This window comes from Ursus americanus, chromosome 2 (assembly GCF_024610735.1).
Source record: "Ursus americanus isolate L20-20 chromosome 2, mUrsAme1.1.p, whole genome shotgun sequence".
NCBI lineage: Eukaryota > Metazoa > Chordata > Mammalia > Carnivora > Ursidae > Ursus > Ursus americanus.
Window position 1 is genome coordinate 17,949,716 of NC_142128.1, and position 18,586 is coordinate 17,968,301.

General features: G+C 50.7%; 1 protein-coding gene across 7 annotated transcripts in view; it reads right to left on the bottom strand.

Moving 5' to 3' along the window:
- The window catches only part of KATNIP (katanin interacting protein), a 183,259-nt gene that overhangs the window by 68,535 nt on the left and 96,138 nt on the right, over positions 1-18,586 (bottom strand). For all 7 annotated transcript variants that reach the window (XM_087869345.1, XM_087869348.1, XM_045775225.2 and 4 more), the window contains one exon: positions 14,905-15,036. In XM_087869345.1, coding sequence (XP_087725471.1) covers positions 14,905-15,036 — 132 coding nt within the window. The remainder of the gene's footprint in view (positions 1-14,904; positions 15,037-18,586) is intronic.

Consider the following 18,586-nt stretch of genomic DNA (forward strand, 5'->3'; position numbering starts at 1 on the left):
CGCTAACTCTCCTGACTTCCCTGAGTGTGCTGTGCTCATGGAAAATGAATGCCCCAGTCTTAGGAGATACACACTGTAGTGTGCAGGGGTCAAGGGTCAATGATGTCTGCAACTTCATCTCAAATGATTAAAAAATACACACACAGAGTACAAATATAAGTCATCAGGGACAAGGGGCACCTGGTTGGCTCAGTTGGTTGAGCGTGTGACTCTTGATCTTGGGGTTGTGAGTTCAAGCCCCATGTTGGGCCTGGAGCTTACTTAAAAAAAAAATCAATCAGTCACTCAATTCATCAACTGGGACAAAATGTTAACAGCCGGTGAGTGGGGCTGGAGGGTATATGGAAGATCATTTGTACTATCCTTGCAACTTTAAGTTTGAAATCGCATCTAAATAAAAAGTTGTAAACAATTAACGTTCTCACAAAGTACTATGAGGAATAATATATGCTATCACAGAGACAGATGCGTATTTGGGAATATTTTACTTTATTTTGTTCTGTTTTCCCATGGATGACAAGAACTGCAAAGACTTTACATCTCAGTTTAAGACAAAAGCATTGCGGTGCTGAGGTCGATCCCGGAAGTTCCGAGGGAAGGACAATTGCTTTTATAAAGGATAAAGTGACATGCAAACAGCACCCAAGAAGACTGGCTGAATAAAATGAAATACAGTTCCCCCACCCCACAGAGGGCTACGCAGCAGGAAAAGAAAAGCGTGCTAAGCTCTCTACAGATAAAACGAAACGATGACTCGAATCTGCTTCCTAATCATCTGGGCTGTGGGTGGGGATGTACATGAAGCGACATTGGCCACCAATTCACGATCGGTAATGGATACACGGGGGTCACTATAACATCCTCTCTATTACTTATACGTGGATTCTTTCAATATTAGAAAAAAAAACTCCATTGAAAAATAGAGCTGCTCAAAATATTTCTACTGGAATGCTTAAAGAGGCTTTTACCCATTGACTTTCATCCCCTCGGCAAATATTTACAGTGCCAGGCTCTGCCCTCAGCACTGGGGACCCAGCAGTGACAGCGGAGAGGACCCCGCCCTTATAAAGTAGGACAAGTAGCCCGGGGGAATTATAAACAAAACAGAGTGTTAGGTGTCAGAAAATGTTATGGAAGAACAGGCAGAGCGGAACAGAGTGGGACTGCAGGGTGGAGCTGTGCTCCAGACACCGGCGAGACCTGTGGGTGGTGTGTTCATGGGGCAGCCACGGGCAGCGGGGGAAACAGGTTGAGGTGGCCTGAGTGGGGGCGGGGAGGGCCAGGTCACTCAGAGCCGTGAGGTCACCGTAAGGCCATTACTCTGAGTGAAATGGGGAGCCACTGTACGCTCTAGAGCACGGGAGGACTTGACCTGACTTAGGTGTTGAGTGGGGGACAGACTGAAGGGAGGTGGAGGAGGTAGCAGTGAGACTAGGCTTCTAGAAGTTTCTAGCTGCAGCCAGGGGAGGCACGGCAGCAGCGGAGGAGGGACACAGACTGTGGTCAGATCCTGCATGTGTACTGAAGGCAGGGCCCGTGGGGTGTCCTGACAACGTGGATGTGGCTGGGAGAGACGAAAGGTTGAGCTGCGAGGGCTGTGGGTAGAACAGCATCAGGAGCAGAGAGCAGGGGCTCAGGTTCGGGCAGAGTGGGTCCAAGACGGGATTCAGGCATCCAAGTGGAGCCAGCAAGTCGCACGTACACACGCGAGTCTGAGTTTGAGTTTGGGAGAGGGTCTGTGCCGGAGATGTGAATTCAGCAGAAGCAACTGGATTGTATCATTTAGCAATAATGTCAAAGATTGCCATGGAAGCTGGCCTCTGATAAACTGGGAATTCACAGGTGACCTCGTAGGATATATAAAACAGCGTCCATTGAATACTGAGTACTTGAGTCCATCCGTTTACGTTGAATACTGGAGATTCCTTGCAGCACTTGACCCTGCTACTATGTTGTGTTAGAATGTTGCATCTGAAGGAGAGTTCTAGCAGCAACATCCGGGATGGCATTGGGAGGAGAGGAAAGGAAACACAGCAGCTCCACTGGGCTGGCTTCCGGTACAGCCAGGCACTGGGCTGATGGGAGACCATGGGTTTTTTATGGGAAAGCTAAACTAAAATGAGGGTATATCAATTTCTACCAGGCACCCAGGGAGTGGCTGTGAATCTGAATGCCCTGGGCCAGGGGCCACAGCCCAGCTCCAGCCAACACTTGCCATATAGGGCTACACTCTCAGTGTTACCATTTTTTTTCCCCCAAGAAAAGCTAGAATCTGAAATCTATGTGAAATCCCCTGAATTTTATTTGTTCATGGACATAATTCTGGTTTTTAAGAAACCTTACAAAGGCCAACAGAGCCGAAGGGACAGCCTACCCCAAGGCCACGACAAGTCCAAGACACTCTCCCAGAAGGGTCAAGGGCACCCAAAGGAACCTGGAATGCCTGCAGATGGCCAGCCTGGGCGATAAACAGCAAGTGGGTCATTTTCTGACTTTGATGTACTGTCTTTCGTCATTGCCCCAACGCTGCTCCTAGGGACAAAAGAGGTGAGGAGCTGGTGGAAAAGTGATCCGGGATTCTGCTCATCTCGGTCAAGGCCACTTTATAGTCTTCCTTGTTTGCCTTTCTTATCAGGGACTTGGTCTGCTGCAAGGGGGCGGGTGGGGGGGATGAGAAGGTAAAACAAATACCCAAACATGGAGCAGAAAGAAGGATGGTTGGAAGCAGCTCAGCTTAACAGGCTGATGGGAGCGGGGAACATTACTGGTGTGGAAATGCGGGTGGGTAAAAGGGATGCAGAGGGCCCCACCAGGCTCAGGTGGGGTGGGGGAGGGGCAGGGAGGAGGAGTGGAAGGAAGCTAAAGGACCTTGTCTTGAGCTACACTGAAGCTGGAACAGAAAAATCCACACCCTCGCCCCAAGGATCGCTGAAGCAGAAATGGGTTCCCAGCAAGGCAAAGGTGTTAAGGACACAGGCTCTTGACCTTCACTAGGCTGTGGAATGACACGCCCGCCTGCCTCACAGACCTCACAGTCAGAGACAGATGTGGATCAAGCAGGTGGAGACAAGTGCTATGAGAAGCAAAGTCAGCAAAGGCCAGAGATGAGGCAGGGAAAGGGACACTTATTTGAGACACTTGGTTAAGGAAGGCGACATCTGAGCGGAGACCTGAAGGCAGTGAGCCCTGAGAATACCCATATGGGGAGGCTGTTCCAGGCCAAGGGAACAGCAGGTGCGAAGGCCCTGAGGTGGGCGGGGCTTGGCAGATGAGGAATGGCAAGGCGGGCTGGAGTGGGCAGGAGGGAGAAGTCTTGGGCTGCGCTCTCGTGTGGCCCCGAGGCCACATCAGCCGAAGAGGCCTCATGCTACCACCCTGGAACCTGGCATGATGAGTTTTGTCCAAAGGATGTATGGAAAATGATTTCCACCCCAAACCTTGCCAATCTTGGTTTTTGTGAATATCACTAACGCATACTTTTTTCTCCACCATCAGCAGGAAAGCAGAGCTGACAAATTCAAGGCCCCTTCTGATCCTATAGGTGATTCTATGGGAATCATAGACGTTGTGTGTAAAGCTAAACAACTGTGTTCACACTCTGACATGGGGCCGGCGGCTCGAACCCCCGTGTTGGTGGAAGGCTCCGGCAGCGCCAGGACCAGCAGAACCCGCAATTCATGAGCTCCTTCTCCATTTCCCCCATGGAGCATGTATAAAGTCGCTCTGAAAAGAACTGGGTGACGACCCCTGCCTTTTTACCATCTTTCTGTGGGCAAGTGGCCCGCCCCCTGGTATCTTCGTGGCCTGGGGCTGGGGTGGAACAGGGCGCCTGAGACAACGTATCTGTCCTTGGTCGCTGCAACCCTAGGCTCGCCTCTTCTTGGAAAAGGATACCAAGGTAGGCTTTTTCTTCCAGTGGGGGCCAGTTCTGTCTGCACAAACTCTTCACCCCCAAGCATCTTCCCCTTGGAGGGAATGCTCCCCTGGCAGCATGATCACTGCTGCCTGTGCCCTTTGAGTCATATTGTGCTAAGAAGATGCTTTTAAAAATTAAATCAGCCTTTCTCCGAGTGAAGGTCAACTCCGCAGCTCCACAACCAGAGCCTTCCCCACCCGTGGCTTCCCAGAAACGTCGGCACACGGTGCTCGTGTCCTCCCGAACCACGTCTCTGCCGGCCAGCTTGTGTTTACTGTGTATTTCCTCACAACGCATGAGGCAACCACCTTTTAACTCGTCTTGACGCCCTCATTGCTCACTTGGGCGAGCCCATTTTGCACCGGCCTTACCACCACACGAGGGTGGATTTATTTTCGTCCTACACCTAGAGAGTGTCAGATTTATTCACACAATAAATTTGTGCCAACAGCAAGAACCAAATTGCACATTTTAATTTATCCCACACTGCTCTTTTCTGGTAGAAAAGCATCCCTTTTCCGCTAACTTTACTTGCTCTTTGCCTCACCAACACTTGCCTTGTGTCTCTCTCCCGGAGAAACAAAGAGCATATCAACACGGGAGATCTGCGGTGAATACAACACATGTCACAGGAGAAGAGAGGAGAGGAGGATGCGGGCCTGCTGGTCGGCGAGGTGACTTATTCCCACCTGCCAGCTGGGACTTGAAAAAGCTCACATTCAGGGTATCAGCAAAGTTACCCCTTACTGCACGTGGGGGGCCTCTTAGGTCACCTGGGAATCCACGGGAAGGGCCGACATTACATTGGAGAACAAGGGTTTAGGGGGAAGATCATGAGCCAGTAGCCCACAGGCCAAATCCAGCTGCAGATGTCTTGAGTGACTTTTACTTTTTTTTTAAATTGGAAATAGATGCCAAGCTTTTTTTTTTTTTTTTTTTTTTTTTTTAAAGAGGAAATCCACTTGAAAATTGGACTTCCTGGCATCTCCCAAAAAATCATACAATCTGGTAGGCCCTGACTGGCATTCCCATGCAGCAATCAGAGGCCAGAGCTGGGTAGCGGTGCCCCTGTTAGACGGGTTATAAGCCCTCCGGGTCCCGCAGTGCACCCCCACTCTCTGGGGTCCGGTGCCCATCAGCCGGGAAACTGTGTGCTAATTTGTACAGCAAAAGGTCCAAGGAAACAGCTGACTTAGCCCTGTTTTGTCCTGAGATGCCCACACTCACCTCTAAAATCCAACCGGCAGGTGGGCAGGAGGCTGCGCCTGGGACAATGGTCTACCCCTGAGTACTCCAGACCTCCGTGCATTCCACCACGGCACAGCCTCGGCAGGCCACATGCTTCCCACGGTGTAAGAGACCGTGACCAGTGTCCGCTCGTTCCTCCCCCTTCTCCCCTCGAGGTGTGCTGCTTTGCACCGTGATGCAAGGGGTGGAGACTGTTTCTCTAGCCGGGCTTCGTCTGGTGGCTTTCTTTGGCCAACAGGTCACTGGATGATCGTGACCAAGCAGTCTTTAAAAAGCACTTACATATTGGGGTGTGTCCTCTCTTGCTACCCTGAGACCACCACGTGCTGGCCAGTGAGACCACGTGGAACAGAGGCGGTCATCCCAGCTGAGGCCCGAGGGCCAAGCGGCCTGCGAGTCATGTGAGTGACTGGCCCTCTGAGACCTTCCAGCCCAGCTCATGGCAGTGCCACCCAGCCCACCTGTGGACACCTGAGCAAAAGTAAAAGGGCTGCTGCTTCAAGCCACTGCATTCTGGGGCGGCTTGTTAGGCAGCTGTAAATAGCTGATACGCATGGCTCGTCAAGGCCTGTGTTCTCTTGTCTCTAGAGCTTCTCTGGGCCCCTCGGTGGGCAGGTGCTGTCTGTAACTCTAACACTCATCCTTTTGCTGCTGGCTCTTCTCCAGCCCGGGAATGCATATGATTTTCAAGGAAGGCAATCAGGGCTCCCCATGCCGCCCTGACTAAATGGCTACACTCGTCCCTCTTGGATAGGACGGTCCTTCGGTCCATACTCTGCCTCTGGAGAATCTGTAGCCAAATGTCCTGCCTGCTTGATTTATGAAACGAATGACAGTTGTTTCTGACTTCCCTGTAGCAGTGACCACCTGCACAGCTTCCCTTCAGGGAACTGGCCCTTCCCCACTCTTCTCAGGCTACAGTTTGGACAGATCTGACCCCACTCCTGGCCCGGCCTGGGGCAAGGACAGAACTGCCTCTCCCTGTCCATGGAGATTGGAGACCCGTTCAGGGGAGAGCTGATTCTTGGGCTCTGCTGGAATTATTAGGAAAGGAGCCTTCCCTTCCCCTAGGGTTGCTGAGCCAGTAAGAGAGAGCCTAGAGCCCCTGGGGCCATCTGTGGGCCGTGCCTGAGACTAGAGATGTGGTTCCCAACATGTGGTCCCCGGACCGGCAACATCAGCATCATTGGAGCTTGTTAGGTGATTAAAATACTAAGGCTCCGTTCTAGACGCACTGAATTAGAAACTGGGGCTGGGACCCAAAACTCTGTGTTTTTAGTTGCTCTGCAAATAATTCTGATACATGTTCCAAGTTTGAGACCTGCTGGACTAGAGAAGACTAGAGCTAAGTGATGAAGAAACAGCTTCCTGGTGATATCATCTGGGCACCTAGATCCCACCATGCCTGAGGCCAAATCTATAGTCCTGGACTTCCCAGGTTCTGGGAGCAATACATTTTCCTTTGTTGCTTCAGCCAGTTTGGATTTCTGTCACTTGCTATTAATAATGAACACGGACGAACTATGTTATAAGACTCTGGACTTTGGCAGAATGGTCTTTCTGCTGCTGGTACCTGACAGAAATGCTAAGTGCAGGCTGTCAGGGTCCTCTAATTCAATCATGCTGAGGGGCGTTACTTTATTTCTATGGTTGGCAGCTTGTCTGAGAAAAGTGGTTCAGATATATCACTTCCCTAGAGCACTCTGACAACTTGGACAGTAAACTTTCTGCATTAAAGACTGATGTTCTTCCACCCTCAAGAAGACAACAGGTCTCTGGAAGTCTTGTGGAAAACTCATGGGTAAGAGACTGGAGCAATATAGGACATTAAGACCCCTTCGTTAGAACCACGACAGTTACCATGACAGAGAGGAATTATGCTCTCATGCATCATATGCACATTAAATTGACACAAATTCAATTTTATGACCTTGGCCAAAGGAAAAGGGGCAAGAGGAGAAGTAACTCGTTAAAGAGTGCAGGCAATAGGCGTACTTCTGGTAATGTCAATACAGACCAATGCTTCCTTGGAGCACAACTAGAAAACCTGGACCAAATATTATACAAATCTGTTTGGAAAAAAGAAATTTGTTTGAAGACATGGAAAGCGAACAGGGCTGTGAAGGATTACAGGGTCAAAAGTAGGCAGGGGAAGGAAACCCAGAGAGGTGAACCCAGCACCTGGGAAGTATTTTCCCTCAAGCAGCTGTTGACTCTGATCTGAGCCGCTGCAAAGCTGGGAGGCTGAGCAGAGCCGGTGACAGACTTGGGGCCACAGCCTGAGAGTCAGGGTGACCTGGAAAGAGCCAGGAGCGAAGAACACAGAAAGGTTAACAATATGGGCAGTCCAAATTACTACTGTGTAAAATTAAAAATAATAGCAATCATAATAATGATGATGCCGTCATCTAGTGAGGCTTAAGATCTAGGAAGAATTAAAAAGCATGACAATAATAGCATTTAAGTCAGGAGGGGAGTAAATGGAGTTACGGAGTTGTAAGGTCCTTCCACTGAATGGGAAGTGGTAAACTTGCTAATTTAAAGTAGACTCAAATAAGTCAAGAATGCGCATTGCAATCTCGGGTAATGACTGAAAGAATAATAAAAGGATGTATAACTAACAAGCTAATACAGAGGGAAAAGAGGAACAACAGAAAGTAATCAGTTCCAAAGAGGGCAAGAAAAGAGAGAAAGAGGAACATAAAACAGGCAGAACCAATAAAAAGCAAGCAATACCATAGTAGATTTAACCTCAAGTATATCAGCAATTACATTAAATGTAAATGTACTAAATGTGCCCATTAAGACACGTAGATTGTCAGAGGATAAAAATAAAACCCAGGGGCGCCTGGGTGGCACAGTGGTTAAGCGTCTGCCTTCGGCTCAGGGCGTGATCCCGGCGTTATGGGATCGAGCCCCACGTCAGGCTCCTCCGCTATGAGCCTGCTTCTTCCTCTCCCACTCCCCCTGCTTGTGTTCCCTCTCTCGCTGGCTGTCTCTATCTCTGTCGAATAAATAAATAAAATCTTTAAAAAAAATAAAAATAAAAAAAAATAAAACCCAATTACATGCTGCTTACGAGAGACAAACCTTGACGTAAGGAAGGAGAAAGTTTGAAAGCAAAAGGACAAAAGAAGACACACCATGTAAACAGCGACCAAAAAAGAAAGCTGGTGGGCTTTAGGGCAAAGAGCATCACTAGACTGAACAGGAGACAAGTGGTGATACAAGGTTCCATTCACCGGGAAGATATAAAGAGGCTCATTTGTGCATGCCCCCCAAAAGACAGTCTCCCCCCCAAATATAAAGCATGTAAGCAGTCCAGATTTTGCCTGGAAGGGGTGAGCTGATTTGATTCCACTGTCTTCTCAGGAAGTCTCAGGTTCCTTGTGCCTCTGCGGGTATAAACACCCAGTGCCCTTAGCATAATGCCAGTGTCTAAAAACACACATTTGCACTGCAGCCCAGACCCTAAATGAAGTCACCTGCTTCATCTGGGGCTCGGCCAAGAAGCTGGGCTTGTTCCCGCTGTGGAGGAGAGACGATTTCCCAGCTCCATCTGGGGCTTACTGGAGATAGGTCTGTATGGGGTAGTCTATACAGGGCCATATTTACACACATACGATGCCCTTCATCATCGGTTTGAGGGATGGCCAAGGGTTTGGCCACCGCCTGCGCTTCTTCTGACCTTTAGAACCTAATCCCTGTGTGAAAAGTGGCTCCACCGTAGTCCCAGTGTGAGGGTGGTGACAATGCCATGGTTTTCAACTTTCTTCAAATTTAGCTTATGTAGGGGCCAAGTATATTTGAGAGGCTGAGCTCCAAATCTGTTCAAACTGTTCCACGACCTCAGACAGTGTCTTCTTTCGGGGAGCCGATGGGACAAATTGCTCTAAGAACCAAGTACCAGGGACAGCTGGCAATCTGATTTTTATCAGAGGGACCCAGTGACATGCGTTTTTTTATACGAATGCGTGCTCCTCCGCCATGGTGGCCAGGAAGCTCAGAGTCACTACTGAACCCCCGCATGTGCCCATTTGTTCACCCCTGGCTTCATCCTATTTTTTTCTCCCCTCATCTTCTCTTCACTCTCATCTCCTTGTGTATCTGTCAGTCTCGCACTACTTGCTGCTGTAATTTGTTAGAACACGGCAGAACTTTCTGGAGAATGGCTGATTATAAATTAACTAAGCTTTACTTTGCAAAATGTTGTCCATGAAGGTATGTGTGATGGGTTGAACTGTGTCCCCATAAAAGATGCTGAGGTCCTAATCCCTAGGCCCTGTCAGTGTGAGCTGATTTAGAAATAGGGTATTTGCAGGGGCGCCTGGGTGGCACAGCGGTTAAGCGTCTGCCTTCGGCTCAGGGCGTGATCCCGGTGTTATGGGATCGAGCCCCACATCAGGCTCCTCCGCTATGAGCCTGCTTCTTCCTCTCCCACTCCCCCTGCTTGTGTTCCCTCTCTCGCTGGCTGTCTCTATCTCTGTCGAATAAATAAATAAAATCTTAAAAAAAAAAAAAAAGAAATAGGGTATTTGCGGATGATGGGGTTAAGAGAAGGTCATTAGGAAGGGGAAATTTGGACACACAAACAGATGCAGGCACAGGAGAGCCATGTGAAGGCTGGAGTCAGTTGTCACAAGTCGAGGAACTACCAGAAGCTGGGAGGGAAGCCTGGTACAAATTCTTCCCTAGAGCCTTCAGGGGGAACATGCCACCTTGGTCTTAGACTTCTAGCTTCCAGAACTGGGAGGCAATACATTCCTGTTGTTTGACCCAATCAGACTATGGTACTTGGTTATAACAGTCTGAGGAAGCTAATACGGCATTCAAAACTATTTTATTTTATTTATTTATCTTTAAAGATTTTATTTGTCAGAGACAGAGAGAGGAAGCACAAGCAGGGAGAGTATCAGGCAGAAGGAGAAGCACGCTCCCCGCTGAGCAAGGAGCCCGACGTGGGGCTCGATCCCAGAACCCTGGGATCATGACCTGAGCTGAAGGCAGATGCTTCACCGACTGAGCCACCCAGGTGTCCCTCAAAACTATTTTAGCTGATACATGGTTTAACTTTTAAAATATTAACAGTTATACATTTATATCAACGAGCATTAGAAAAAAATATCACAAGGGACTCAACTCTGATTTTTCGGCATGTTTTCGGTTCAGACCGGGCTGCTGTGGCTATGTGGGAAGCAAATAGCATTTTAGTTGGCACATGAGGGGCCACGCACCCAGTGGAGTGGTTAAGAAAACAGACTCTGCCATCAGCTTCTCAAACACTGATTTCACCACTCACTAGCTGTGTGACTTTGGGCAGATTCCTCAACCTCTCTGTACCTTGGTTTCCTCTGTATAATGGTTGTCGCTAATAGCAGTGTCTACTGCATGGGACGGTTTAGATGATTAAATGCAAAATTACATGTGTGATATAAAACAGAGCTTTTCTGGGTCAGTGCTTTGTAAGTGCTGGCTCTTCATTCTATTACCCAGACACGGAACTCTAGTGATCGTGGCATGCACGTGAAGGAGGGAAGTCCTAGTGAGCCCAGCAGGATGGCTGGGAAGGTTGCTTGATCACCACGGTCCTGCTCCCACTCTACCAGGGACTCCGGAAGGCTTCCTGCATGGTGGCACCCTACTCTGGGTTTCATTTCTTTCAACAACTCATTTTGAAGGAACTTACTGGAAACCCTTTAATTTTCACAAAGAGTGAACACCAGCAGTATAGACCGGAGTCTTGGCCACGGAAGCAGTGGTCAGTGAAGCTAGTTTGGGTGTCGAAGAAACACCACCACCCGGGATTGCCACCTACACTCTCCACTTGCTGTTGGGGCTCCGAGAGCTGACCTGGCCTTCATCTTGTCCCCTGGCCCCTTCTCTCTCTCTCCTTCCAGCTTCTTCTGACCAAAGAGGATAGATTCAAAATTCACAAGGTTTTTCTAACATCTTAGATCTTACTCTTCACCCCTATAGACTATATCTCAAATTATCTATTTGCACAACCTACCCCAGACAAGTGACAGGCCAGGGATCCCCCATCACTGCTGCGTCTTGGCTCTCCCGCCCTATCTGGGCTCCCCACTGCCCAGCTTCTGGCCCCTGATCCTTCAGGATAAGTCACAACTAGTCTCATCACCAAGCCTGACTGCTATCAGGAATGGAGCCACTGGTAAGACTCAGAGACAGAGTCACCACCTTCTGTACCGTGCAGTGGGTTCTTCCCTGGTCACCCCACATATATCATGGCTCCCGACAGGCCACACTCCATGTGGCAGCCAGAGGGACCTTATTCAAATGTAAAGCAAGTCATGGCAGCCCCTGCTCAACTCTGTGACCCCATCTCAGCTTCCCTGTGCTCCAGCCTCCAGCCTTCTTTCTGATTCTTGAGCTGACTGAGCAGCTCTTTTCTACCTCAGGGCCTTTGCACAGGCTTTCCCCCCTCTGCAAAGGGCTAGTCCTTGACCTCACCAGGCCTCAGCTCAGGTTTCCCCTCCTCAGAGAGGCCTCCTTTAAGCACGCCGCCCAGCCATCACCCCATTGCTGTCTTGGTGGTAGCTGTCACCACCCCATCTTTGTGTTTATCTACCCCTGCCCGCTGAAATATAAACACCAAGACGGCAGGAGCAGTGCGTTGCTCACTGGGTCACCAGGCCCTGGACCAAGGCTGGCACATAGTGGGTGCTCCAGACACAGGTTTCTGGTGAGGTAAAGGAGACAACAAATGACCTGTTGCCTTGCCTGGAAGCCCATCCAGGACTGGACTGGGCTGGATTGCAGCCTTCCCTGACTGCAGCCCTGGGCCTGGGCCCCATGGCCCAGTCTCCCCGGCTGGCCCTGTCCATAGGCCAGGCCACATCCCCAGGATGCTTGCTGCCGGCCCCAACGGCTCCCCCAATTCCCCATCCCCCCACCCCAGGGCTCCCCGTCCTGGACTGAAAACCCATGCCGTAATGCTGCCCTAGTTACCACCGGGCTTGTCAGGGCCAGCACCCCCCTTGGTGCCTCCAAAGCCATCTCTGTGACCAGCCAGCCCTGGGGGGCCCAGCTGGGCCCGGCACTCCAGAGCATGGGCCTAAGAGCCTGGGTGTGAATCCTGGCTTTGCCATCCTGCCTGCAACCCTCGACAAGCAACTTACATGTCCTCAACCTTGGTTTCCTCATCTGTGAAATGGGAGAAGGGGGCAGAGTATCCACAGGGATCTCCTGGAGTTTGCTGCCTAGCACCCACTCCCTTTGCCTCTGGTGATAGCACCTGTGTCTCCTTCCCGGAAGCACCCTGGACTTAAGCCAGGAATGACAGTGGCTCCGAGGCTTTGCTGGAATTTGTGGGAACAGTGTCAGCTGACCCAGCCAAGCACCTGCTCTGAGCTAGTGATCCTCTCTCCAGCCCTTTTATCCTGATAGCAACCATCGGATGAGGGTATCGTTCTTATTCCTGCTGGGCGGATGGAAAAATGAGGCCCAGAGAGGTTAAGTAACCTGCCTGAGGTCACAGAGCTAGCAGGTGCATGGCAGGATTTACAGCAGGTGGTCAGGCTTGCTTTCTGCCGGGGCTGCTGGGCTGTTGGACTGCCGGGCTGAGAGCCCAGGGACGGGGGTGGCCCTCCCACCACCCCTAAGAGTCAGCTTAAGAACAAAGGGCACAAAGAGTGTTGGAGTGGGACAGGGACAGAGGAAGACTTCTGATTTTCATCACTGGATCCTGCTGTGCCTAAGATCCCACCACCTTAACTTTGTAGTTACGTGAGTTAGTTTGGACTCTTTCCCTTAAAGACACTTTTTAAAATCACTTGCTACCTAGGGGCGCCTGGGTGGCTCGGTCGGCTAGGCATTTGCCTTTGGCTCAGGTCATGATCCTTGGATTGAGCCCAGCGTCAGGTTGCCTGCTCAGAGGGTGCCTGCTTCTCCTTCTCCTTCTGCCCCTCCTCCTTCACTTGTGTTCTCGAACACTTTGCGCTCTCTCTCAAATAAATAAATAATCTTAAAAAAATATATCATTTGCTACCTAAAACGCCTTGTGCTGTATTCACATGTCTTCTCCTTCAGTTGGAGCTCGGGTTGTGGTAAGAATTAATCAGGGCGCTGCCCTGCCCACAGTCCCTCAGCCAAACCTCGGCCCACAGCTCTGGCTCTGGAGGGACGCGGAAGAGCCTAGCTCCCTTGCCCCGGGTGGGGAGGAGAGCTCACACGCAGAGGCTTGTGCTCAGCACTGCCCCCCAGAACTCCCCAGCCAGGAGGCGTTCTGCTTGCTCAGTGAACTTGCTTGCTGATAAAGCCAGTTTGGGCTCCTTCCCTTTGCTGCCCCAACCAGGGACCACCTCCCAAATAAAGGACTCGTTCGCAAATCCTCACCTTGGAGTGGGTGGCTGGGGGAATCCAAACAGAGACGATGTTTACACAGCTCGAGCTAGTGCTCGGTAAGTGATGGCTGTTCCTGCTACTTCTCCTCCTTCCACCTGCCCAGAGCCCAGGCCTCAGTCCCTCCAGCTCCCAGGAGACACGGATGGAATGCTGGCCACAGAGGGCAGGGCCCCTGGCTCAGACGGACTGCTTGTCTCAAAAGGCTGGCTGGCTGGGGCTGGATATTTGCCTAGGACACCCCAGGCTTCCAAATTCTTGGGATACCAGGGTGCCTTGAACTGAGGTGCTTTGTTTTGGGTGGAAAACCCAGAAGCAAGTGGCTTCCCCAGATGCACTCTGTCCCTGGATCTGACCCAGGGCCTCGGGCTACAATGATTCACGGACAGCCTCCAGGGCGTACGGTCCGCTGATCAGGACACAGCATGGAGTCTGTCCACCAGGGTTTGGGGCGACATCGGCCACTTTCTAGCCGTGTGAATCACCTGCTCTGGGCCTCAGCTCCTCACTGTGAAACAGGGACAATCCCTGGACCTTTCTCAAGGGCTATGTATACGGATTATCATTTATTTACAAGTGATAGGACTCAAAGCTGACAGCAGTGGCTGGCTCGCGGTAAGTACTCAATCAACGTAACTTCTCATTTCATTAGAAGAGCAGCAGACCGACTTCACCATCAACTCTTGTACTTTTAGAATGTAGCACCATTTGCATGCATCATTATCCATATAAAGTAAACAAATTAATTTAAGAGTAAAAACAAAATTAAAAAGTAAAACCAAAACGAAAATAGGTTTTCAATTATAACCACATCTTGGTTGCAGAATGAGAAAGGCGCCATGATGATTAATGTCATGTGTCCATTTGACTAGGCCACAGGAAGCCCAGATATTTGGTTAAATGCTACTCTGGGTGTTTCTGAAAGGTGTTTTTGGATGAGATTAACATTTTCATTGGAGAATGAAGCAGATTACCAGCCAGAATGTGGGTGGGCCTCATCCAATCAGGTGAAGGCCTGCATAGAACAAAAAGACTGACCCTCTCTCAAGTAAGAGAACTCTCTAGAAGACTACCTCTGGACTTCCTCTGCAACATTGGCCCTTCCAGTGTATATGGCCTTTGTACTAGAACACTGGCTCTTCCTGGGTTTCCAAGCTGCTAACCCATCCTGCAGATTGGAATTACACACACACACACGCACACACACACACACGCATACACACACGTTCTTGAGACCTTGACTAACAATACATTTGTGAAAGGTGAGCTCAGGCCTTGATGAAGAGGGTAACACAGCAAGGACTCCTCCAACACGGCATCCCACTGAGAGGGACCCAGGCCCAGTCCCAGCCCTGCTCAGGGGCTGCCAGAACCCTTACTTGAGCATGTCTTCTCCTGGTCTGGGAACACAGCAGAGGGCTGGAGGTTCAAGTTCAGTTCGGGTCTACTGGGAATGAAAACCTCAGCATTGTCCTTCCGCTTAGCAGACAAATTCCTTTCCTTTTTGTTACCTGTAGGAAAACAATGGTTTAGATGTCAGACACGGAGACCCAGCAACGTTGGGTCATGCTGCTCCGGTATCTGCCGGTTCGTTCACTTATTCATTCAACAGATACTTCTTGAACCCCGACTCGTGCCAGGCACCATGCTTGTTTGGGATCAGAGATGTGAATAATGCAGCACATTTTGGCAAGTAATTGAAATGGTCTATGATATGTACAGGTTTTCAGATGTTAACATTTTGAGTAGGAACGAGTCTTGCAATCGATGAGGTGCTGGGTTTAATGGGCAGCATGGTACATAAAGTAATGGTGCCACCAAGGACATCCTGGGGCGGAAAGGGTAGGGTGAAACACACTTGCCGCCCCCGAGGTACTCACAGCCTCACCGAGGAAAAGATGATGGAAGGGATAAGGGGGGAGAGCTGGGACAGAAGAAGGTTCCAGTACCAGGGGCACGGAGGAGCATGCAACCTGGAGGATGTGGCAGGTGGGAGTGCAGCAGACAGTGCAGAGGGCCCTTACAGGTGACCACGATGCTCCCAGAGGCATGGAGATGGGCATTCCAGACATAGGGAACAGCACGTGCAAAGGCTTGACAGCTGGAAGGTTACGTGGCAGGTGAGTGGCTGGGGCCTGAGGGGGTGACTGGAGCCAAACAATGAAGGGCCTGGAGGCCATGCTGTTGAGTCAGTGTTTCCCAAAGTGGGGTGCCTGGACCACAGGTGGAACGGGAGATGATGCCAGATGCCGTGTGGGCAAATGGTTTTTAAGCAGTTACATAACCAGACGTGCATGGAAAAACACGTAACCAGCCTACTGAACCCTTGACTTCACTGAGAGAGCATTGCTTAGAACAATCCTAGAATTACTAAAGAAAAGAAAGAGAAAGGAAGGGGGGTTGGGGAAGAAACTGAGAGAGAGGGAGAAGAAAAAAAGAAAGGTGCTCATTTAAATAACAGTTAAGAAATGGTACAGGAGGCTTGTGTAGGTGGCAAAAAATAAAAAAAAGTGACTTCAGAAGGTTTGCCAAATGGCCCAAGCGCAGGGAAAAGGGAGCCAGGGTGCCAGGAGGAGGCCACGCTCAGGGCTGCCTGGCAGAACAGCCCTGTCGGCAGCGAGGCTGGGGTGGTTAAGCAGAACAGAGACTGCAGGCAGGGAGACCGGTTAAGTCCCTGTATGCAGACCTCCTGGCCTGGGAAGGCAGCAAACCCGGGAACCGCCTGCGGGAGTGCAACGCGATAGCACTTCCAGCAGAGCAATCCTGGGAGCTTCTGGGGGGCCCAGAGAGAGGGAGTCCCAGAATCCAGGGCCCCATGGGATTCTTGGGAGCTCAGGATGGAGGTAGGGGGCTCGTGTGGGGTCTCTCAGACTTGCACCAACCTCTCCACCATCCCCTCTTGACTTTATGAAGAACGTGTGTATATTTTTCTATGTACTTCCTGAAGCAGCTGCTCCCTGGCTGGCCTGAAATGCAAGACCCAAGGGATGACATCCAGGCCTATGTCCAGTGGGACAAGACAGAGAACAGAGAGGGGCCAATGATCACAAGACTGACTCCCTACGTGCTGAAAATATGCTGCCGCTGCTAAGAGTGACAGCCAGCACCAATGGGGTTCGACGTCCCGAGCGTTTGGGTGGGTCAGCTCCCTGGTCCACCCTGTCTCATTCACCTCCCCAGCCATCCCAGGAGGAAGATGGGAAGCCGAATAATGGCCCGCCCAAAGGTGGCCTGACACAAAGTCACAAGGCAAAGGGGAATCCACAGTGCTAATCAGCTAACCTTAAACTAGGGAGATTATTTTGGATGATCCCAGTGGATCCGATGTAATCCACAAAGGTCCTTAAAAGTGGAAGAGGGACAGAGTTTCAGTTTGGGATGATGAGGAAGTTTTGGAGATGGATTATGGTGATGGTTACACAGCAGCTGTACTTAGTGACGCCAAGAGGCGCTCTTAAGCCATGGCGAAAATGCTAAAATACAACAGGTGTACTTTACCGCAGTAAAACACGCCCACGCACGCACACATGGAAGAGGGCAGCAGAAGGAGGGCCAGAGGGACAGGGGACTCTGGGAGAATGGCACAGCCAGGCTCAAGGCTGCTGGCTCTGAAGGTGGAGGGAGGGGCTGGGAGACAACAAATGGGGAAGCCTCTAGAAGCTGGAAAAGGTGAGAACATTTTCCCCTAGAGCCTCCAGAAGGATCACAGCCCTGCTGACACTGTGATTTTAGGCCAGTGAGCCTCACGTCCCACTTCTGGCCTATAGAACCATAAGGAAATAAATGTGTGTTGTTTTAAGTCACTGAGTTTCTCATCATTTGTTATAGAACTAATACGTACTATTAAAGAGTAGGGCTCTGAGGCTGGAGCTGTCTGTCTGAGGTCCCACATGCTCACTTGGCCCTTTCCCTGTCCCTGGGGACACCACGCTCATTCCCTCTTCGAGCCCTTTGTGCTTGCTACTCCCTGCCCCCCGGGATGCTGTTCTCACGGCTGCTTCCTCTTCATTCCTGTCCCAGCATGACCATCACCTCCTGAGAAGGCTTCTCTGACCACTCCAGCTCGCAGGGTCCTTCTCTGACCCCCATCCCCAACCAGTGTCCTGTTTTATAGTCTTCATGATGTTCAAGACTCTTGGGGGTTCTCCCCTCCTCCCTGAATTCCTTTTTTTTTTTTAGAGAGAGAGAGAGTGTGCAAGCACGTGAGAGGTGGGAGGGCGGAGAGGGGGTGGAGGAAGGGAGAGAATCTTAAGCAGGCTCCACACCCACATGGAGCCCCATGTGGGGCTCAATCTCATGACCCTGAGATCATGACCTGAGCCAAAATCAAGAGTTGGATGCTTAACCCACTGAGCCACCCAGGCGCCCTATCCTCCTCCCTGAATTCCTAAGCTGACCCACCACTTGGCCTTCCCCTGTCCAGTTATTGGGAAAATAACTTCTGCCTTTCCCTGTGCCACTCATGCACTGGCCCTCACTCACAGGGAGGACACAGGGGATGGGACAGAGGGTGGTGGTGGCAGGAAACCATCCAAGCGCAATCCAGCCACTCCCATCCCTCCTCCGGCAGGGTGGCCCTCAGGGCACACGGCCATCTGCCACCACACTGATGCCATCAGTGGCCCAGCTCAGCCAGCATCTGGGGTCAGGGGTCTGCCTACTTCAGCCAGCAAGCTGGTTCTCTCTTCTCAGCTGGAAAGGTAAACATTTGCTCTATCAGATTCCCAAGCCCATCTCTCATCTGTTTCAATTAGGAGGGAAGTCAGAGTGGGGTGGTGTTACTTACTGGCTCCTAAAAGCCCAACCATTGTTTTGTAACTTGTTTCAATTTATATATTCAGCCTACTGATTAAGGGCCCAAGCTCTGGGCTCAGACTCCCGGCAAATTCAATCCCACACTGTGTGACCTTGGGCAAGCTATCTGCCCTCTCTGTTCTCCAGCGTGCCCAGCTCTAAAGCAAGGACATTGACAGGACTTGCCTTGGCGTTGTGCTTAGGATTACAGATGCTTAGCCCTTAGAGTAGCACTCGGCACATGTTAGTAAGGATTCGGTAAATGCT